This window comes from Rhinopithecus roxellana, chromosome 12 (genome assembly GCF_007565055.1).
Source record: "Rhinopithecus roxellana isolate Shanxi Qingling chromosome 12, ASM756505v1, whole genome shotgun sequence".
Taxonomy (NCBI): domain Eukaryota; kingdom Metazoa; phylum Chordata; class Mammalia; order Primates; family Cercopithecidae; genus Rhinopithecus; species Rhinopithecus roxellana.
The window spans coordinates 105,802,593-105,824,434 of record NC_044560.1 but is presented as its reverse complement, the minus strand read 5'-3'; the positions used below and the strand labels follow the sequence as shown (position 1 = coordinate 105,824,434).

Genomic DNA, 21,842 nt, shown 5'->3' with positions numbered 1-21,842 from the left:
CTGAGTACTGGCGCGCTCCCAGTATCTCTCCCACCAAGGCTCGCTACGCCTGCGCCGAGACCCCGTCCCGGGTACGACCCGGGACACGCGCATGCGCTCGACGGAGTTTTTGCGCGTGCGCCGTTGTGGCCCCAGGGGGCTGGGGTACCCGCGCGGCGCTAATCTTACGGCTGCGCAGTTGCGGCCTGCTGGTGGGGCTCGGCGGATCGCAGTTCTGCGCCTGCGCTTTGCTGGGGGAGGTGGGACTGAAACCTAGGCGGTAAGGGCGTTGTGGCCGACTGGCCCTGGGCGCGCTTGCGCCTTGGCATGCGGGACGGCCGGAGGCGGGGCCCAAAGAGGGGAGGGAGGGAGGCGGGGGGTGGGAACAGGCCGCAGAAGCCCGAGCCCTGACCCACCGGCGGCTGCGGCGGCGCCGGTGAGTGACCCGTGGCCCGACTCGGTCCCCACCCTCCGCGACCCTCGCTCTCCCTGCCGTCCCCGGTAGCCTCCGCTGTCTCCTTGTGATACGAGACTTCCGTTATCTCTAGAGCTCCCCTTAATTTCTAGCAATCCCCAGAGTCCCCACAACCCCCGCAGATCCTGATCCCTAATATTTGATCGTTCTAGCTCTTCCAGTGATACAGGAGCTCCCACCTCACCATTATTCCTGGACATCCCCTCTAAGGCCCTTCTCATTTCAGTCTTACAGATGGCCCCGTTGCGCCCTGGAGCTCCTAGAGCGCCTCCTCTGCTCCAGATTCCCCCCTTCTTGCTGCATCGCCCCTTCCGCATCTCCTTATCTTCATGCATCTAAGACCCCCCGAGGCACCCTCCTCCCTCCATTTCCTATCCTCCCGTGCCCCCATTATCTAACTCCTTCAGACACCTCCTCTCCTCGCACTTTTTCTCCTTTCCCTCCATCCCTCCAGACCCTCCCCCAATTTCTATCAACTCTTCAGCGTGGCACTTCGCCCCGCGCGAAGTCCGAGCCGAGCACTCGGCCAGTGTCAGCTATTCTTAGGCGCTTCCGACTGCCCCGGGTGCCCGAAGCCCCCGCCCGCCTCCCGCCCCCACTCCTGCCCCGGGGACTAAGAAGCTCGCGGCCTGGGGGTCCGGGCGGGGCGGCGGCGGGGGGAAGCCGAGCCCCCCCCAGCCCCGTGCGCCCTTTGCCCGCAGCGCCGGCGCCCCCCATGCACCAGACGGCAGGACGGCGGCGTCGGGGGGCGCCATGGCCTCGGCGGCGGCGGGCGAAGCGGAGGAAACCACCCGGTTGCGCAAGCCGCGCTTCTCGTTCGAAGAGAACCAGATTCTGATCCGTGAGGTGCGCGCCCACTACCCGCAGCTCTACGGCGCGCAGAGCCGTCGGGTGAGCGTGGCCGAGCGGCGGCGCGTGTGGGACGGCATCGCCGCCAAGATCAACGGTATCACCAGCTGGAAGCGCACGGGCCAGGAGGTGCAGAAGCGCTGGAACGACTTCAAGCGCCGCACCAAGGAGAAGCTCGCTCGCGTGCCGCACTCCACACAGGGCGCCGGGCCCGCAGCGGAGGACGCCTTCTCCGCGGAAGAGGAGACCATTTTTGCCATCCTGGGGCCAGGTGTGGCGGGGCCAGGGGCAGGTGCTGGGGCGGAGGAGCCCCCTGCAGCCCCCTCTTCACAGCCGCCGCCCCCAAGCGCCTGCCCCCAGCGCTACGTGTTGTCGGAAGACCGCCGGGAGGACCGACGTGCAGGTGAGTGTCTTCGGCATCGCTTAGCGAGAGCATACACAGAGTCGGCTGTGTGTCTGCGCTGTTCCAGCCTTGCTGCAGCCCTGTGAGGTGGATGCTGTCCTTTTCCCCATTTTATAGCTAGGGAAACTGAAGCTCAGAAAAATGAAATGACTTGCCCCAGGTCCCTTAGCTAGTAACTGTCAAGAGTCAGGAATGGAACCAGACCTAGGAGGCCTGACTCAGGTCCACACCTGGGCTCATAAGCGCAGGCAGGATTTCATTAAATGCAGTGTAGAGGAGTGACTCTGGAGGCAGGCTGCCTGGGCTCCTGTCACAACTTTGCCACTCAACTGTGTCATCTGAGTAAGTTACTGTACTTCAGTTGCTGCATCTGTAAAATGGAGATAAAAATAGTCTGCACCTCAAAGCGTTTCTGTGAAGATTAAATGAGCTAATACGGGTAAGTTGCTTAGTTCAGCACCTCCTGAACTCTCACTGTTAGTTCTTGATAGAATCGTCAATGCGGTGAGATGCATACTATTTCACTATTTCGTAAATATAAGACTCAGACATGTTTGGTAATTTTCCCAAGGTCATGCCTGGGATAGAGGTGTGGAGAGCTGACTACAGAGACTTCCTGCTTAGCTTTGATTCTGGATTATTTCTTCTACAGCTGTTCCCTGAGCACCTGCCCCGTGCTCGATGAGGTTGGGGCACATGGATGACTGAGCCAGTCTAGTAGAGGGGTGGGGAAGACAGTGATGACTTGAGGGGTCAGGGCTGGGGTAGGGGATCCTAGGGACTGGGAGCCCAGAGAGGGTTTCTGATTTTGGTGGGTGGGGGGGGTGTGTCCAGGAGGGCTTCCTGGAGGAGGGGACATCAGGGCTGAGATACAAAGAGTAAGAATGAAGAACTGGGAAAGTATTTTTGGTAGAGGGAACAGCATGTGCAATGGCTTGGAGGCAAGAAAGCTTGGCCAGTTTGGGAAACTAAAAGAACTTGGGCAGAGGGTTTAGAGTGGAAAGGTTGAAGAAAAGTAACATTTTGAGATGAGTTCAGAGAGGTCAGCAAAGGCCAGACCATACTGGGCCTTTAGGCCAAGGTGAGGAGTTTGGATTTTATCCTGACTGCTATGAGGAGCCACTGAAGAGTTTGGAGAAGGGGAGGAACATGGGCGTGATCAAACAGGACAGTTCAAGATTATGTAATTCACAGAGGTTCATTCACCAACCCAAAGTCACACAGCAAGTAAGCGACAGAGTCAGGACTCAATCATAAATGTGCATCCAACTCCTAGTGCATGGCACTTAACCACTAAGCAAGATTGCCCAGCAATAACAAGAGTTAATATTGACCACAGTTAGTGAGTGTGCCAGAATTAGATTAAACATGGCTTGGAAGTTAAGGTTAGGAATTTGGACTATTTTGTTTTGTTTTGTTTTTTGTTTTGAGACGGAGTCTTGCTGTGTTGCCCAGGCTGGAGTGCAGTGGCAAAATCTTGGCTTGCTGCAACCTCCGCCTCCCCAGGTTCAAGTGATTCTCCTGCCTCAGCCTCCTGAGTAGCTGGGATTGCAGACACCCGCCACCATGCCCAAGTAAATATTTGTATTTTTAGTAGAGATGGGATTTCACCATGTTGACCATACTGGTCTTGAACTCCTGACCTCAGGTGATCCACCCACCTCGGCCTCCCAAAGTGCTGAGATTACAGGCCTGAGTCACCATGCCCGGCCTGGACTTGCTCTTGAGGGCATTCAGGAGGCATGAAAGTGTCTTAAGTAGGAAGGTGACACAATCACATGGGACCCTTGTTCTCAAACCTTGAATCAAACCTCAGTGTTTCCATCTGTGAGATGGCCCCATAGGACCAGAGTAGAGATGGTCAACTTATTTTTTCAGAAGCTTGTTACCGCTTCATTCACTCATTTAACAAATATATATTGAGAACCTCATCCAAGGCAGACACTGTGGTAGGTGCAGCGAATACTGTAGAGAACAAGACAAAATTCCCTTCCCTTATGGAGCTGACATTATTATTATTTATTTATTTATTTATTTGAGGCTGAGTTTTGCTCTTGTTGCCCAGGCTGGAGTGAAATGGCGCAATCTCGGCTCACCGCAACCTCCACCTCCCAGGTTCAAGCAATTATCCTGCCACAGCCTCCCGAGTAGCTGGGATTACAGGCATGTGCCACCATGCCTGGCTAATTTTGTATTTTTATTAGAAATGGGGTTTCTGCATGTTGCTCAGGCTGATCTTGAACTCCCAACCTCAGGTAATCCGCCCGCCTCAGCCACCCAAAGTGCTGGGATTACAGGCGTGAGCCACCACACCCGGCCTGGAGCTGACATTCTATGTAGTTGGAGGAAACAGACCACAAAGAAGTAACCCCCAAAACAGACTGTATACCAGGAGGTAGTGAGAACTAAGAGGATAAATAAGGCATATTTAGAGGATGGTGAGTCATGGAAGGGGGCTATACAGACAGGGTAGTCAAGGAGGGCTTCTCTGAGGTGGTGAAATTCAAGTAGAGATGGGAATACAGTAAGCCTGATAGCTGGGAGAAGGGCACTCCTGCTAGAGGAAACGGCACATGCAAAGGCTCTGAGGCAGGAACACGCGTACAGCATCCTCGATTAGAACCTTACACAGCCCTGGCCAAGCGTGGTGGCTCACGCCTGTAATCCCAGCTCTTTGGGAGGCTGAGGCAGGCGGATCACCTGAAGCCACATTTCAGTTCAAGGCCAGTTTGACTGACATGGAGAAACCCCGTCTCTACTAAAAATACAAAATTAGCCAGGCATGGTGGTGCATGCCTGTAGTCCCAGCTACTCAGGAAAGCTGAGGCAGGAGAATCGCTTGAACTGGGAGGCGGAGGTTGCATGAGCCGCGATCGCACCATTGCACCCCAGCCTGGGCAACAAGAGCGAAACTCCGTCTCAAAAAAAAAAAAGAACCTTACACAGGCCTGGCATGGTGGTTCACGCCTATAATCCCAGCACTCTGTGTCGTCCCAGCTCACACACTCATTTAAAAGTAAGGAAAATGAGGGCCAGGTGCAGTGGCTTATGCCTGTAAGCCCAGCACTTTGGGAGGCCAAGGCGAGCAGATCATCTGAGGTTAGGAGTTCGAGACCCGCCTGGCCAACATGGTGAAACCCCCGTCTCTACTGAAAAAACACAAAAATTAGCCGGACGTGGTGGTGCATGCCTGTAATCCCAGCTACTCAGGAGGCTGAGGCTGGAGAATCACTTGAATCTGGGAGGTGGAGGTTGCAGTGAGTTGAGATTGTGCCACTGCACTGTAGCCTGGGTGACAGAACGAGACTCCATCTCAAAAAAAAACAAAAAGTAGAGAAACTGAGAGCCAAAGTTGGCAAATAAATATGATTTTAACTCTTAAACAGTGAAGCTAGGCACAGAGGCATGCCTGTAATCTCAGCACTTTGGGAGGCTGAGGCGGGAGGACTGCTTGATCCCAGGAGGGCAAGACCAGCCTGGGCAACAAAGTGAGACCCCATCTCTACAAAATAATCCAAAAATTAGCCAGGCATGGTGGCACGGCACCTTGGGCCTAGCTACACATGAGGTTGAGGCATGAGGATCCCTTGAACCTGGGAGGCGGAGGTTGCAGTGAGCCATGATCACACCACTGTTCTCCAACCTGGGCAACACAGCAAGACCCTTCCTCAAAACAACCAAAAACAAACTCTTGCAGGGGCACTTCTGTGACTCCTGTGAGCCTTGTGGGCGTGAAGGCTGCTTTCTGTTCCTTTTTACTTAGTAGACTGGAAAAGCCACATTTCTGTGTGGCTGCAATTCCCACGTTCCTCATAAGGAAGACTTACCATCCACACCCATACCCCAGGCCCACAGCCCTTGCCCAAGGAGTGGTTAAGAGCAGGAACTCTGGCCTGGTGTGGTGGCTTACACCTGTAATCCCAGCACTCTGGGAGGCCGAGGTAGGCAGATCCCTTGAGGCCAGGAGTTTGAGACCAGCCTGGCCAATGCAGTGAAACCTCATCTCTACTAAAAATAAAAAAACTAGCCAGGCATGATGGCACATGCCTATAATTCCAGCTCCTTGGGAGGCTGAGGCAGGAGAACTGCTGGCACCCGGGAGGTAGAAGCTGCAGTGAGCTGAGATTACGCCACTGCACTCGAGCCTAGGTGATGGAGTCAGACTCCATCTCAAAAAAAAAAAAAAGAGCATGGATTCTGGCCAGGAGCAGTGGCTCACACCTGTAATCCCGGACTTTAGGAGGCCAAAGAGGGAGGATCATTTGAGGCCAGAAATTTGAGACCAGCCTGGGCAATACAGGGAGGCTCCCATCTCTATAAAACAAACAAAAGAATGGACTATGGAATCAACCTGGGTTCAGATCCCTTTTCTGCATATCACTCTATGACACCTCTCTCTGAGCCTCAAGTCACCTCATCTGTAAAATGGGGCGATGATCATGGTAGCACCTACCCCAGAGAATGGCTGGGAGGACTCAGTGAAATCATATAAGTGGGGAGCTTAGCCCAGAGCTTAGCCTAGGTCCTGGCTGGAGCAGGTGTCCTGTCACTGTCAGCTCTGCTCATCTCTCTCCCAGCCTCCCTACCTCCTGCTCGTGGCTGGCCCAGGGGGGCTGGACCCCCAGCAGTCAGGGCAGGAGGTGGCTGGTTTGTTTGTTTTTGAGACAGGGTCTTGCTCTGTTGCCCAGGGCTGGAGTGCAACGGTGAGATCTTGGTTCACTGCAACCTCCGCCTCCAGGGTTCAAGCCATTCTCGTGCTGCAGGCATGTACCACCAGGCCCGGCTAATTTTTGTATTTGAGTAGAGACGGGATTTCACCATGTTGGCCAAACTGGTCTGGAACTCCTGACCTCAGGTGATCCGCCTGCCTCGGCCTCCCAACGTCCTGGGATTACAGGCTGAGCCACCGCGCCTGGCCTGGATGGCTGGTTTTTTGTTTTTGTTATTCTTTTTTTTTCTCTCTCTCTCTCTCTTTCTTTGGCTGGCGGTTTTTGAGAGAAGAGCAGGGTGATCTGATTTGGCCAAGGAGCGGGTGGCCAGCTTTCCCGAGGAAGGAACATCCGAAAAAACATCCCAGCTGATGCAAGAGGCAGTGTGAGCCTGGCCCAGGGAGCAGCACGTGGGAAGACAGACAGAAAGGAGGAGGTGGGGGCAAGCACTGAGGCCCCATAGCCGTGGAAAGAGGCTGGACTTCCTCCTGTGGGTACTGGGAGCTCTGGGGCCTGGGACACAATCAGCGCTGAGTCTCTGGAAGCCCCAGTTCTTTTCTCATTAAAGAAAAAATGTTGTGCTGGACATTGTTCTAGGCGCCGGGTAAACAGAAGGGAGCAATACAAAGCCCTGCCTGATGGAGCTGACATCAGGAGGAGGAGACAGACAGCAGACACAGAGCCATACCGTGCCAGGTGGAGATAAGTGCTGGGAGAGAAATCAGGTAGGGTTAGGGGAGAAAAAAAGAAGGGGACGGGGCCAGCCTGAGCAACATGGCAAAAACCTGTCTCTACAAAAACAAAACAAAAAAATTAGCCAAGCATGGTGGTGTACACCTGTAGTCCCAGCTATAGCTACTCTGGAGGCTGAGGTGAGAGAATCGCTTGAGCCTAGGAGGCAGAGGTTGCAGTGAGCTGAGATTGCACCACTGTACTCCAGCCTGGGCAACAGAATGAGACTCCATCTCAAAAAAAAAAAAAAAGTAGGCCTGATGTATGTGAGGATCAGCAAGGAGGCCAACGTGGCTAAAGCCAGGTAACCCAAGAGGGAGGGATGGGAGCTGAGGTCAGGGAGGCAATGGGGGCAGATCGTGTGGGGCCCTAGAGGCCTCAGGGACTTTGCCTTTACCCTGAGTGAGGTGGGAGCCACAGGACGGTTTGAGCATAGAAACAATATCTGACTTGTATTTTTTTAAACAATTATATTGCGATATACAGCCGTGTGCGGTGGCTCATGCCTGTAATCCCAGCACATTGGGAGGCTGAGGCAGGCAGATCACGAGGTCAAGAAATAGAGACCATCTGGCCAACATGGTGAAACCCCATCTCTACTAAAAATACAAAAATTAGCTAGGCATGGTGGTGCGCATCTGTAGTTCCAGCTACTCAGGAAGCTGAGGGTGGAGAATGACTCCAACTGGGAGGCAGAGCTTGCAGTGAGCCGAGATTGCACCACTGCACTCCAGCCTGGGCAGCTGAGTGAGACTCCATCTCAAAAAAAGAAAAGAAAAGAAACAAAAAAGATATACATATATATGGCAATATAATTTCCATATTATACAATCAACTCAGTGTACAATTTGCTTGAGCCCAAGAGTTTGAGACCAGCCTGAGGAACACAGTGAGACCTCATCTCTACAAAAAAATAAAATTAACCTGGTGTGGAGTCGCACATCTGTGGTCCCAGCAGCTCAGGAGGCTGAGATGGGAGGATCACTTAAGCTGAGGAGACTAAGGCTGCAGTGAGCTGAGATCTCACTCCTACATTCCAGCCTGAATGACAGAGCAAGACTCCGTCTCAAAAAAATAAAAATCAAGGCCGAGCGCGGGAGCTCACGCCTATAATCCCAGCACTTCGGGAGGCCAAGGTGGGTGGATCACAAGGTCGGGAGACTGAGACCATCCTGGCTAACACGGTGAAACCCTGTCTTTACTAAAAATACAAAAAAATTAGCCAGGTGTGGTGGCAGGCGCCTGTAGTCCCAGCTACTCAGGAGGCTGAGGCAGGAGAATGGTGTGAACCCAGGAGATGGAGCTTGCAGTGAGCCAAGATCGCACCAGTGCACTCCAGCCTGGGCGACAGAGGGAGACTCCGTCTCAAAGAATTAAAAAAAAAAATTAAAATTAAAAATAAAGTGTACAGGGCCAGGCGCAGTGGCTCACGCCTGTAATCCCAGCACTTTGGGAGGCCGCCAAGGCGGGCGGATCACGAGGTCAGGAGATCGAGACCATCCTGGCTAACACAGTGAAACACCGTCTCTACTAAAAATACAAAAAATTAGGCGGACATGGTGGTGGGCACCTATAGTCCCAGCTATTCGGGAGGCTGAGGCAGGAGAATGGCATGAACCCAGGAGGCAGAGCTTGCAGTGAGCTGAGATCACGCCACTGCACTCCAGCCTGGGCGACAGAGCGAGACTCCATTTCAAAAAAAAAAGATAAAGTGTACAATTCAATGGCTTGTAGTATATTCAGAGTTGTGCAACCATCGCCACGATCAATTTTAGAACATTTTCATCACTCCATAAAGAAACCCTGCACTTCTTAGCCATCCCCAATCTCCCATCTTCCCCATCTTCCCCCAGCTCCTGGCAGCCACTCATCTACTTTCTGTTTCTATAGATTTGCGTTTTGTTTTTTTTGTTTTTTTTTTTTTTGAGACGGAGTTTCGCTCTTGTTGCCCAGGCTGGAACGCAATGAAGCAATCTCAGCTCACCTCAACTTCTGCCTCTCGGGTTCAAGCGATTCTCCTGCCTCAGCCTCCCGAGTAGCTGGGATGACAGGCGTGCGCCACCACGCCCAGCTAACTTTGTATTTTTAGTAGAGACAGGATTTCTCTATGTTGGTCAGGCTGGTCTCAAACTCCCAACCTCAGGTGATCTGCCCACCTCGGCCTCCCAAAGTGCTGGGATTACAGGCGTGAGCCACTGCACCTGGCCTATTTTTTATTTTTGAGACAGTCTCGCTCTGTTGCCCAGGCTGGAGTGCAGTAGTGTGATCTTGGCTCACTACAACCTCCACCTTCCAGGTTCAAACAATTCTGCCTCAGCCTCCCCAGTAGCTGGGATTACAGGTATATGCCACCATGCCCGGCTAATTTTTTGTATTTTTAGTAGAGATGGGGTTTCACCATGTTGGCCAGGCTGGTCTTGAAGTCCTGACCTCAGGTGATCCACCCACCTTGGCCTCCCAAAGTGCTGGGATTACAGGCATGAGCCACCGCGTCCGGCCAAATTTGCCTATTTTGGACATTTCATTTAAATGGCCCCTATGATCTGTGGTTCTTTGTGACTAGCTTGTTTCCCGTAGCCTAACTGACTTGTATTTTAGTTGGACCCCTCAGGGTGCTGGTGGAAAAAGATACTGTCAGGGACAGGGGTGGAAGCAGAGAGCCCTCAGGGAGGAGATGACCGCAGTGGTCCTGGTGGGAGATGCTGGTGGTTGGACCAGGGTGGGGACCATTGAGAAAGAAGTTGGATGTATTTAATTTGAAGGCAGAGACGATAGCTTCTGTATGCGGATGGTGTCTTAGTAAACAAAACAGTGAAGGTGTTTAACCTGAGCAGCTGGGAGGATGGAGCTGCATCAGCTGAGATGGGGGTGGCTGAGGGAAGAGCAGGTTGGGGGAGGATCAGAAGCCCAGCTCCGAGCAAGTGAGTTTGGGGCGTTTTTTAGACAATCAAGAGTACACAGCTGGAGACAGGAGTCTGGAGCCCAGGCAGAGGTTCAGGCTGAACCCAGGAAGCTGGGAGCCCCTGTATGCAAACTGTTCAAGCCCATGAGCGTGAACGAGACCCCAGGTGAGTACAGACTGAGGAAGCCTACCAGGCTGGAGGCTGAACTGGAAAATCCTGCTGTCCTGGTTGGAGAGAGTCTCAGGGAAGTGTCCATCAGTGCCCAGCCACCCCAGCTCTCTCCCAGGCCCCTCTCTCACCTCCTTAGGATCCAGCAGCGTGATGCAGGATCCAGATAGTTGAGAACCTCATCAAATGTTGGCCCTTGTCCGGGCGCAGTGGCTCACGCCTGTAATCCCAGAACTTTGGGAGGCCGAGGCAGGTGGATTGCTTGAGGTCAGGAGTTTGAGACCAACCTGGCCAACATGGCAAAACCCCATCTCTACTAAAAATACAAAAATTTAGCCGGGCGGGGTGGCGCCTGCTTGTAGTCCCAGCTTCTCGGGAGGCTGAGGCAGGAGAATCATTTGAAGCCATAAGACAAAGGTTGCAGTGAGCCGAGATGGCACCACTGCACTCCAGCATAGGCTACAAAGTGAGACTCTGTCTCAAAAAAAATTAAAAAACTAGAAAAACTGGTGGCTCTGACTGTCAGTGATATGGGAGCTGCCTGGCCCGGCAAGAGACTTCCAGGACCTGCTTCCACTAAAGCTGGCACGACTGTCTCTCCTCTGGGTACAAAGACCGGCCTGCCATGGAGCTTCTCTTCCAAGGCATGATCTGACATAGGTTTTAAAAGGATCATTCTGGGGCCGGGCGCGGTGGCTCAACACCTGGAATCCCAGCACTTTGGGAGGCCGAGGCGGGCGGATCACCTGAGGTCAGGAGTTCAGACCAGCTTGGCCAACATGGTGAAACCCCGTCTCTACTAAAAATACAAAAAGTAGCCGGGTGTGGTGGCAGGCACCTGAAATCTCAGCTACTCAGGAGGCTGAGGCAGGAGAATCGCTTGAACCCAGGAGTTGGAGGTTGCAGTGAGCCAAGATCTTACCACTGCACTCCAGCCAGGGTGACAGAGCAAGATTGTCTTGGGGCTGGGGGATGGGGGGTAGGAAGGATAGTTCTGGGTTCGGGTAGCGGGGAGGTTAGGGAAGGAGGGGGGAAAGGGGAAATCAAGGCAGCATTGAGGGTCACTCACCCCTTACCTGCATTTCTCTCTCTACAGATACATCAGCCCACAGCAAGGGGGGCTCCAGCAGCCCAGAGCCATGGGCCCGGCCCTCCTGCACTCCCCAGGAAGGGGGCTGCCCACGGCCCAAGGAGCGTGAGTCCCCACCCCCTTCAGCCCTGCAGCCGGTCCAGCTGCCTCGCCTGGCCTTGTCTCCACCACCCCCAGCCCCTCCACTGCCACCCCCACCGCCACTGACCCAAGTGGCACCCTCGCCCCCTAGCCCCCCACCCCCTCCTCGGCCTCCGCCCACGCTCTCGGCCTCAGACCCCTCCCTGGACTTCCTGCGGGCCCAGCAGGAGACTGCCAACGCCATCCGGGAGCTGGCCGGCACCCTTCGACAGGGACTGGCCAAACTGAGCGAGGCCCTGAGCGCTCTGCTGCCCCTTCTGCCAGGAACCCCAGTCGACTCCCTGCCCCCACCTCTGCCCCCACCCCCACCCCCACCCCCACCTCCACCTCCCAGGCCCGTCCTGCCCCGACCAGCCCCCAAGGTGGAGATCACCCCAGAGCCCGTGTCTGTGGTGGCTGCTGTGGTGGACGGGGCAGTGGTGGCAGCCAGGGGAGTAATCATTGCCCCAAGGAGCGAGGAGGGGGCGCCCCGGCCACCCCCAGCCCCACTCCCTCCCCACGACTCCCCGCCACACAAGCGGAGAAAAGGTTTCCCTACACGGAAAAGGCGAGGCCGATGGAAATCTCCGTGAAATCTACTATCTATGCTCCTGCCTGCACCCCCTCTCCCCAGCTTGGCGCAGTCGAGGGGGGCGATGCTGTCTGCCCATCCCAGCTGCACCCTAGCTTCCTGCTCCAGGGATGTGAGCACCCACTCCCTGTGCTAGTTAGTGCCTGATTCTCTGGGGGGGGCCTCAGTAATGGGCCACCCCAACCCCTTTCTCTGGTACAGTGCTGTCTGCCTGGCTGCCTCCCTTAACCCTGACTTCTAAGCCATCAATTTCATGTTATTTATTATTGCCCTATGTGGGGTGGGGAGGGAACCTCTCGGGTCTGCACATCTCCCCTTCCCTAACAGTTCCTGTTCTTGACTTGAAGAGAATTGACCCGTGGGGGACTCCCCACCTGCCCAACCCAGACTTTGCAGGGGGTGGGAGTTGTGAGACAAATCAAAATATGGATGACAAAGAGGATGTAGCCGTGTATACCCCAGGGAGAGGAGGCACCGAGTTCTGATGGGAGAGGTATAGGTTGGGTTCTCTGCCTACCATTGCTGTCTCTGACTTCCGGAACTCAACCCCCTCCTTTCTCCCAGTGGTGACAAGATATCAATAAACTTATTTTTAATACAATTACTTGAGGCTCTGTCTGAGACAGGCCTGGGGGACCAGCACCTACACCTGCCCTGCCCCCTCCACAGGTAGGCAATTGGGAGGCTAGTGGTTTTCCAGCTTTTTTTTTTTTTTTTTTAATTCTTAAAGCCATGAAGTCTTGTGTTTACATGAAATCTTCCTACTCATCCTTTAGATACCAGTCTAAATGTCACCTCCAGGAGAAAGTCCTAGATTCCTTCCCAAGGCTAACATGGGTTTGCCTCTTAGAGTCTCTCTCAGTGTCCTGTGGTTCTTTTTCTTTTTCTTTTTTTTTTTTTTTGAGACGGAGTCTCGCTCTGCCGCCCAGGCTGGAGTGCAGTGGCCGGATCTCAGCTCACTGCAAGCTCCGCCTCCCGGGTTCCCGCCATTCTCCTGCCTCAGCCTCCCGAGTAGCTGGGACTACAGGCGCCCGCCACCTGGCCCGGCTAGCTTTTTGTATTTTTTAGTAGAGACGGGGTTTCACAGTGTTCGCCAGGATGGTCTCGATCTCCTGACCTCGTGATCCGCCCGTGTCGGCCTCCCAAAGTGCTGGGATTACAGGCTTGAGCCACCGCGCCCAGCCCTGTGGTTCTTTTTCTTTTCTCTTTTCTTATTTCTGGTTTTTCGTTTTGTTTTGTTTTGAGACAGGATCTCGCTCTGTTGTCCCGGCTGTAGTGCAGTGACACCATCACAGCTCACTGCAGCCTTGACCTCCCAGGCTCAAGCAATCCTCCTACCTCAGCCTCCCAAGTAGCTGGGACCACAGGCATGTGCCACTCAGCTACTTGTTTTATTTTTCTAAAGATGGGGTTTTCCTATGTTGTCCAGGCAGATCTCAAACTCATGGGCTCTGGCAGTCCTCCCACCTCAGCCTCCCAAAGTGCTGGGATTACAAGCATGAGCCACCACACACAGCTGGGTTCTTTTTCATAGTGTCTTTAAATGAACACAGGCCTTTATCTATTTAAGGCACATTTGCCCCATAATGTCATGAAGGCAGGAACTGGTTCTTTTACTCTGCTGCAGGGCCAGGTAACAAAATAGACAATCACCACCACTCTGGACTCAGCCGTGGCTCAAGTGCTGGTGCTTCCCTGGCCAACTGTGTAACCATTGACGTCCAGTGTCCTTACCTGTAGAATGGGCATAAAGATGTCAGAGTCTTTCTTCCTATAATTAGATTATACTTTTTTTTTTTTTTTTTGAGATGGGAGTCTCCCTCTGTTGCCCAGGCTGGAGTGCAATGGCGCAGTCTTGGCTCACTGCAACTTCTGCCTCCCGGGTTCAAGTGATTCTCCTGCCTCAGCTTCCCAAGTAGCTGGGACTACAGGCGCATGCTACTATACCTGGCTAATTTTTGTATTTTTACTTAGTTTTGTTTGTTTGTTTGTTTTTTGAGACGGAGTCTTGCTCTGTCGCCCAGGCTGGAGTGCAGTGACCAGATCTCAGCTCACTGCAAGCTCTGCCTCCCGGGTTTATGCCATTCTCCTGCCTCAGCCTCCCGAGTAGCTGGGACTACAGGCGCCGCCACCTCGCCTGGCTAGTTTTTTGTATTTTTTAGTAGAGACGGGGTTTCACAGTGTTAGCCAGGATGGTCTCGATCTCCTGACCTCGTGATCCGCCCGTCTCGGCCTCCCAAAGTGCTGGGATTACAGGCTTGAGCCACCGCGCCCGGCCTAGTTTTTTTGTTTGTTTTTTGAGATGGAGTCTTGCATCTGTCCCCCAGGCTGGAATGCAGTGGTGTGAACCCATCTCCTGGGTTCACAGAATTCTCCTGCCTCAGCCTCCTGAGTAGCTGGGATTACAGGTGTGCGCCACCACACCTGGCTAATTTTTGTATTTTTTAGTAGAGATGGGGTTTCACCATGTTGGCCAGGCTGGTCTCGAACCCCTAACCTCAAATGATGGGCCCCCCAGGCCGGGCGCGGTGGCTCAAGCCTGTAATCCCAGCACTTTGGGAGGCCGAGACGGGTGGATCACGAGGTCAGGAGATCGAGACCATCCTGGCTAACACGGTGAAACCCCGTCTCTACTAAAAATACAAAAACTAGCCGGGCGAAGTGGCGGGCGCCTGTAGTCCCAGCTACTCGGGAGGCTGAGGCAGGAGAATGGCGTAAACCCGGGAGGCGGAGCTTGCAGTGAGCTGAGATCTGGCCACTGCACTCCAGTCCGGGCGACAGAGCGAGACTCCGCCTCAAAAAAAAAAAAAAAAAAAAAAAAATGATGGGCCTCCCCAAGTGCCAGGATTATAGGAGTGAGCCACTGCCACCACCCGGCCTAGTTTTTTAATTTTTAGCAGAGACAAGGTTTCACCACATTGGCCAGTCTGGTCTCGAACTTCTGACCTCAAGTGATCCGCCCTCCTTGGCCTCCCAAAGTGCTGGGATTACAGGCATGAGCCACCATGCCTGGCCAGGAAAGCTTTTCCTGACACACACTCCCCACAGCAGTCATCACAAATTTTAGTTCATCATTTGAGTAAATTTAGTATCTGCCTCCATCACCAGGCTGGGGCTTCTCAGGGGCAAGGCTTAAGCCTGTCTCAGTCACTGCTATGTCCCCAGCATTGCCCACCACGGAAGAGGGGTTGAATATTTGAATAACTGTCCAGCTTAAAAACAACTTCCATTTATGGCACTTCTTTTCTGTGCCAAGCACCAAGCTAAGCATTTATATGCATGTTTGCATTCAATCTGAAGGTACCCAAATAAAAACAGACTCGAGGGGGTCTCCATTTTTTCCAAGAAATTTAGAGACTTGTCCAAGGCCACAGCTGGTCAGAGGCCAGTCCAGTCCACCTGAAGGCTGAATCTGGCCAGAAGTCTTAACTCCCTTTAGTGTTTCATAAACAATAGCCCAAAGGCAATTTCAAGTGACATATGAATGTGCTGAATTAGTCGACAGTTTTCACTTTTTTTTTTTTTAAGGTAACCAGTACATGAAACCCATGATTGTGAACTTATTACCTAGGATGAAGTAAAAATAGATACATCTTTTTATTTTTATTTTTTTTTGAGACAAGGTCTTGTTGTGTTGCCCAGGCTGGAGTGCAGTGACGCAATCATGGTTCACTGCAGCCTGTTATCTCCAGACTCAAGCAATCCTCTCACCTCAGCCTGATAAATCTTTAAGGGAGAAAAGTGTTCAAATACAGGTAGTAGACAAAATTGTGAAACCATTTTGAAATTGTGAAGTCTGGGTAACAAAATCAGAGTTGCTGCGGTTCCAGTGGGACGGGAGAAGGGACAAGCAGCCCCCCCCCCCCCCACTAGACTGAACACCAGGGCCAACTGGCACGTCATTCAAATATTTTTGAGCACCTAACACGGACCCAGGCCTAGAGAAAGGGGCTGTTGTGGGTCAGAACCTGGAGACCCGCCTCCGCCCTTCCCCAAAGACAGCCTCGTCCCGTTCCCAATGCCTGGGAAATAAGACAGGAGGGTCCTCAAAGCCTGACTGGGCCTTGCAGGTAGTGAGCGCTCAGGGTTGGGGAAAGGTAGTCTAGTGTTTGCCCTTCCCCAGCAACTCCCTCCTCTTGCCCGTCACTTCTTAACCCCTTACTCTTCCCTCAAATTGGTGAGCAATAGAGGATAAGGGTCCCCCAAACGCCATGCTCCGAATGCACGTAAAGAGCCCCCAGAAAGGTGGGGGGGGGCGCGGGTAAGGCAGCGTGAATCTCAAAGGCCTACCCCAACCTCCCAGGCGGCGGAAGTGCGTCACTTTGTCCGCGCCCGCAGTGCATTTTGGGAATTGCAGTGAAGCGGGTGGCGGACGCCGAGCAGCCGACGGTGTAACCCTTTAGAGACCAGAGCGCGCGGGCAGAGCTAGGACAGGGTTAGAGGGCAGTCAGTTCCCCCTTCTTTAGCAGAGAAAACTGAGGCAAGGCTCTGGCTCGGGAGCCCTTAGTCCTCTTCCTTCGCTGGCTGTGGCGGGCCCCAGAGGCATATATCTAGGATTCCGGGGGAGGACGAAGTGCCAAGTGGCCACCCCCACCCCCACCTAGTTGCCAGCTTCCCTTCCCTGCTCTGAAGCCAATCAGGGCTTCTCCGCCCCGCCCCAGAAGCTGGTACCTTCCTAATCCGTCATTGGCCCACCTTTGCTGGGCGGGGAAACTGAGGTTCAGAGAGGGCAAGACATTTTGCCCAAAGCTGCACAACAAATCGGAGTAGAAATTGGAAGCCCGGAAGCCTGTCCACCCACCCCCAAAATTTCTGAATCCGGAGTAGCTCTGATCATTCGTATTGCAAACTCGCTTTCCACCTTTGTGTCCCAGCATCTTGCGGCGCGCCGAACTCCGGCCCCGCGGAGACGGTTATAAGGGCTGCGCGCGGAGAGGCGACGACCCCCTCAGCCCGCCTCTGTCCGCCGTTCCCTTTAAGAGCCGGCCCCGGCGGGACTACGTTTCCCAGAAGGCTTTGCTGGCGCGTTATGTAACTTTCCCTGCGAAGCGGCCTCTGAGGCAGAAGAAGGAGGTGGAGGCGGCGGCGGCCGTTGCAGCGGCGGCGGCGAGAGCGGCGGGAGCCCGACGCGGCTGCGCTGGCGGCCCATCGTGGGGCCCGAGCTGTGCGCCTCGGCTCGGAGCCCGGACCGGGCGGGGGCGCCGACGTGCCTCAGCCTGCCTTTGCGAGGGAGGCGGGAGTGAGCAGAAAGGCTTAGGGCCCAGGGGGGCGGGGAAGGGGGGCCGGGCCTGGATCCGGCGGGGAGGCCGACCCGGAGGCCCGACCGTGGCTCGCGCTGTCCCGGGGACGCGGATCGAACGTCGGCGGCGCGGATCGCACGTCGGCGGCCGGTGGAACGCGGGAGCCGGGCGGCGCGCGGACTGGGGCCATGGCGTCTGTGCAGGCGTCCCGCCGCCAGTGGTGCTACCTGTGCGACCTGCCCAAGATGCCGTGGGCCATGGTGTGGGACTTCAGCGAGGCCGTGTGCCGCGGCTGCGTGAACTTCGAGGGCGCGGACCGCATCGAACTGCTCATCGATGCCGCCCGCCAGCTCAAGCGCAGCCACGTGCTCCCCGAGGGCCGCTCGCCCGGGCCCCCGGCCCTTAAGCACCCGGCCACCAAGGACCTGGCTGCGGCCGCCGCACAGGGACCCCAGCTGCCGCCCCCGCAGGCCCAGCCCCAGCCGTCAGGGACCGGCGGCGGCGTCTCGGGCCAGGACCGCTATGACAGGGCCACATCATCGGGCCGCCTCCCCCTGCCCTCGCCCGCCCTAGAGTACACTCTGGGGTCCCGCCTGGCCAATGGGCTGGGCCGTGAGGAGGCCGTGGCTGAGGGGGCGCGAAGGGCCTTGCTTGGCTCCATGCCTGGCTTGATGCCCCCTGGGCTGCTGGCAGCTGCAGTGTCTGGCCTGGGAAGCCGAGGCCTGACTCTGGCACCCGGCTTGAGTCCTGCCCGTCCCCTCTTCGGCTCCGATTTCGAGAAAGAGAAGCAGCAGAGGAATGCGGACTGTCTGGCAGAACTGAACGAGGCCATGCGGGGCCGGGCAGAGGAATGGCACGGGCGCCCCAAAGCAGTGCGGGAACAGCTACTGGCGCTGTCCGCCTGCGCCCCGTTCAATGTGCGCTTCAAGAAGGATCACGGGCTGGTGGGGCGAGTGTTCGCCTTCGATGCTACTGCCCGTCCTCCAGGATACGAGTTCGAGCTGAAGCTCTTCACCGAATACCCCTGTGGTTCCGGCAATGTGTATGCCGGCGTCCTGGCGGTGGCTCGCCAGATGTTCCACGATGCTCTGCGGGAGCCGGGCAAGGCACTGGCTTCCTCGGGCTTCAAGTACCTCGAATATGAACGCCGGCATGGCTCAGGAGAATGGCGGCAGCTGGGCGAGCTGCTTACCGACGGCGTCCGCAGCTTTCGCGAGCCAGCTCCCGCGGAGGCCCTGCCCCAGCAGTACCCAGAGCCCGCCCCTGCGGCTCTCTGTGGCCCACCACCGCGAGCCCCATCCCGGAACCTGGCGCCCACGCCGCGCCGTCGCAAGGCATCCCCCGAGCCGGAGGGCGAGGCGGCTGGGAAGATGACCACCGAGGAGCAGCAACAACGGCACTGGGTGGCACCTGGCGGCCCGTACTCCGCTGAGACCCCTGGTGTCCCCTCGCCCATTGCCGCCCTGAAGAATGTGGCCGAAGCCCTGGGCCACTCACCCAAGGACCCTGGCGGAGGTGGAGGGCCTGTGCGTCCAGGGGGCGCCAGCCCTGCAGCCTCCTCCACTGCCCAGCCGCCAACCCAGCATCGCCTTGTGGCCCGCAATGGTGAAGCAGAAGTCAGTCCCACAGCGGGGGCCGAAGCTGTCAGCGGGGGTGGCGGCGGCACTGGGGCGACCCCTGGGGCTCCCCTGTGCTGTACCCTGTGCAGGGAGCGGCTAGAAGACACCCACTTCGTCCAGTGCCCCTCGGTGCCCGGACACAAGTTCTGCTTTCCCTGCTCCCGGGAGTTCATCAAGGCGCAGGGCCCGGCCGGAGAGGTATATTGCCCGAGCGGAGACAAGTGCCCGCTGGTCGGCTCCTCCGTGCCCTGGGCCTTCATGCAGGGCGAAATCGCCACCATCCTTGCTGGAGACATCAAGGTTAAGAAAGAAAGGGACCCCTAGGCTACCACTGCCTCCAGGCTACTGCCCTCTGCCCTTTTGCTACCCACCGCTGACGCGGATAAATTATTCCCTCCCCGACCCAGCCCGGTGCCACCCCTATCTGTGTACATACTCCCTTCCTCCACCCAGATGGGTCCCCTGGGGTAGATGCATTGTGGGTGGGGGGAGAAAGCTTGTGGCTCCTGTCCGAGGGGATGTTTGGGGTCCCTTGGCCCCTCCAGTTTCCCTCTGTCCTTGGCTTGGCTTTGCTGCTGCTTGTAGTTGGGGAAGAGGTGGGCACCTCCTCCTTGAGAAGGGACCTCCTGAAAATTCGCTCTTTATAAACGAGGCAAAAGCATTTTATTGCCCCCCCCTCTCCCGCCCCCTTCTGCTCCTTCAATAAACCGAAAGATGGGTTTTTTTTCCTTCTTCTTCTTCTTAGTCCCTTGGTTGTGTGAGATGCTGCGCCCCCTTTGGGACTGAACTAGTCCTGCGAGGGCGAGGACGTTGCGCGGTAGCCTCCAGGTGGCGCCCTGCACCCAGGCGGTCCCGCCGGCCGACCTTCAGCAAGTGCGACCCACTGGTCACGTTTTAGCCATCGGCCCGTTTTCCAGATGAAAGAACTGAGGCTCAGAGAGGGGATGTCTCCTGCAGGGGAGCCACAGATAGTCTCGGGAGTAGATTACCCTTCTGTAGCTGGCGCATCCCCTATCTACCTGAAAGGTGGAGGACTCAGCGCCTACGTGGGGAGGGGAAAGAGGCAGTGAGAGGTTTCCTAGAAGAAACCGGCAGGGGGTTCTTGCTGAGTAGAAGGGATAATTTAGAGTAGACTGCTAGAGGGACTGCCTGAGGAAAGAGGAAATTTACCTCCACGGGATGCCTAGAAACAACTTGGCTACTTCTCGCCTCTGGTGGTGCCCCAGAGGCGGACGTTTGGGAAGCCCCAACTGGACTCCTCGCCCTCGTGAAGGGAGACAAGCCCCTTCGGCAGCCACCCTAGAGAGCAGAGCGAAAGGCACTCGCCCCGCGGCTGCCTCTGATGTGCGCGGCCTTGTCCCGCACCTGTCCGGGTGGCTGATCATTAACCAGGACTTCCTGCTCGCTGGCGTCACGGGGCGGGGCCTGAGCGGGCTGCGGCAAAGCAGGGGTTAAGGGGAGGGGGCGGCCCCAAGAGCCCAGCCCCCACCCCTGCGGCCTCCCCGGCCAACCCGAGGTGGTGAGATTCCGGGAAGGGGGAATGCGGGGCTCAAAGGCCCGCGGATGGACCGATATAGGGAATGATTGTCCTACCACCACCCAGCACTGTCAGACAGCTCTGGGACCCGAGGTTGTCCCCAGATCCCCTTGGGAACCCAGGGTTCCCATCACCTAAATCTGGAGGCCCCTAAAGTCCTACCCCATCAGCCCGGTTATGCAGGGGTCCCACCCATACTTGCATACCTACATGTCCTAACTCCCAGATATTAGGGATCCCTAGGGCTTCAACTTTCGCATCTGGAGGACCCTCTGTTCTTGGACTGAGGTGTCCCATCCTTCCTCACCCCCCAGCCATCAGCTCTCAGGTGTTCTGCCACCCCTGGCACTGCCAGCCTGGGCTCAGGGCAGGGCTGGGAAAACCACCCCTGATTAAATACACCAGGTGATAAGCCCGGGGCAAGAGAGACCTGGATGGAGCTCTATGCCGGGGCTCCCCTCCCAGGCAAGCCTCTGGCTTCCCCTGACCCAGCTCTGCAGACCCAAGTGCTGGGTATCTCACCCATCCCCAAATCTTTAGAGCTGGAGGCCTCTAGACACCTGGCTCCTATGCTGCAGTGGGAGCTAAATTGCTGTGGAGGACACCTGGTCCTTTAAGAACAGCTGGTAAGTGGGTGGGGGGCAGGGGAGTCACCCCCAGCCTGGCTGGTGTGTATTCTAGATAGAGGTCGAGTTAACCATTAACAGAGCAGAAGGCCTGACCTGTGTGGGTGTGGGGGCTGGATCAGCCCCCCTTCCCCCAGTGCCAGGGTGGGGCCAGGGTGGAGGGGTTCTGGATTTATTTGGGAATCAGGGAGCAGGTGCAGAGACTTCACGACAAACGGGAAACACAGAGAGACACTCAGGGAATGATGGGAGACAACAGAGGTGGGGAGGGAGAGATGCGGAGACCAGCTCACTGAGAGAGACAAGGAGACACAGGAGCCGGAGACCCAGCAAGACAGGGAGAGACTCGAGAGAACTTCAGAGATGAGGCAGACACAGAGAAGGAGAGACAGAAAAGAAAAGGAAATGGACAATATTCTGATAGATTGAGCCAGACTGAGGTAACAGATGAGATGCCAACAACACAGACGCAAAAGAGGGGAGACTGAGATGCAGAGAGAAGGCAATAAAGAAGAGATGAGAAAAAAAGGAGAGATGAGAAAGACTGAAATCAGGAAAAGGCACAGGTGTGAACTAGAGTGATGACATCCTCAAACTCAAAAGTTCTGTGAGACAGGCAGGGCACGGGAGAAAGTGCAAGATTCTATCTGTTTGGGTCATTTGATCCCCAGTCAAGGCACCTCCTCCAGGAAGCCCTCCCTGACCCCCAGGCTGCATCAGGTGCCATTTCTGCACCCCACATATCCCTCTGTGCTTCCCCAGTCCCAGCCCTGTCCATTCTGGAGTGTTGCTGTCTGGCA

At 55.7% G+C, this 21,842-nt stretch overlaps 2 protein-coding genes across 3 annotated transcripts; both read left to right on the top strand.

Moving 5' to 3' along the window:
- The first annotated feature begins 292 nt into the window (after positions 1–292).
- Positions 293–12,621, top strand: MYPOP (Myb related transcription factor, partner of profilin). Of its 2 annotated transcripts, none has more exons than XM_030913601.1 (3): positions 293–415; positions 681–1,706; positions 11,315–12,621. In XM_030913601.1, the coding sequence occupies exons 2-3, from the start codon at positions 1,208–1,210 to the stop codon at positions 12,019–12,021; spliced, it is 1,206 nt and encodes a 401-aa protein (XP_030769461.1). In that variant the 5' UTR covers positions 293–415; positions 681–1,207; the 3' UTR covers positions 12,022–12,621. The 2 variants fall into 2 exon arrangements, with proteins under 2 accessions (XP_030769461.1, XP_030769460.1); XM_030913600.1 differs by having other exon boundaries at positions 332–415; positions 1,156–1,706.
- Positions 12,622–16,753: 4,132 nt separating this feature from the next.
- On the top strand, positions 16,754–19,606 carry IRF2BP1 (interferon regulatory factor 2 binding protein 1). Its single transcript, XM_010377452.2, has one exon. The coding sequence runs from the start codon at positions 17,449–17,451 to the stop codon at positions 19,201–19,203; it is 1,755 nt and encodes a 584-aa protein (XP_010375754.1). The 5' UTR covers positions 16,754–17,448; the 3' UTR covers positions 19,204–19,606.
- The last annotated feature ends 2,236 nt before the right edge of the window (positions 19,607–21,842 follow it).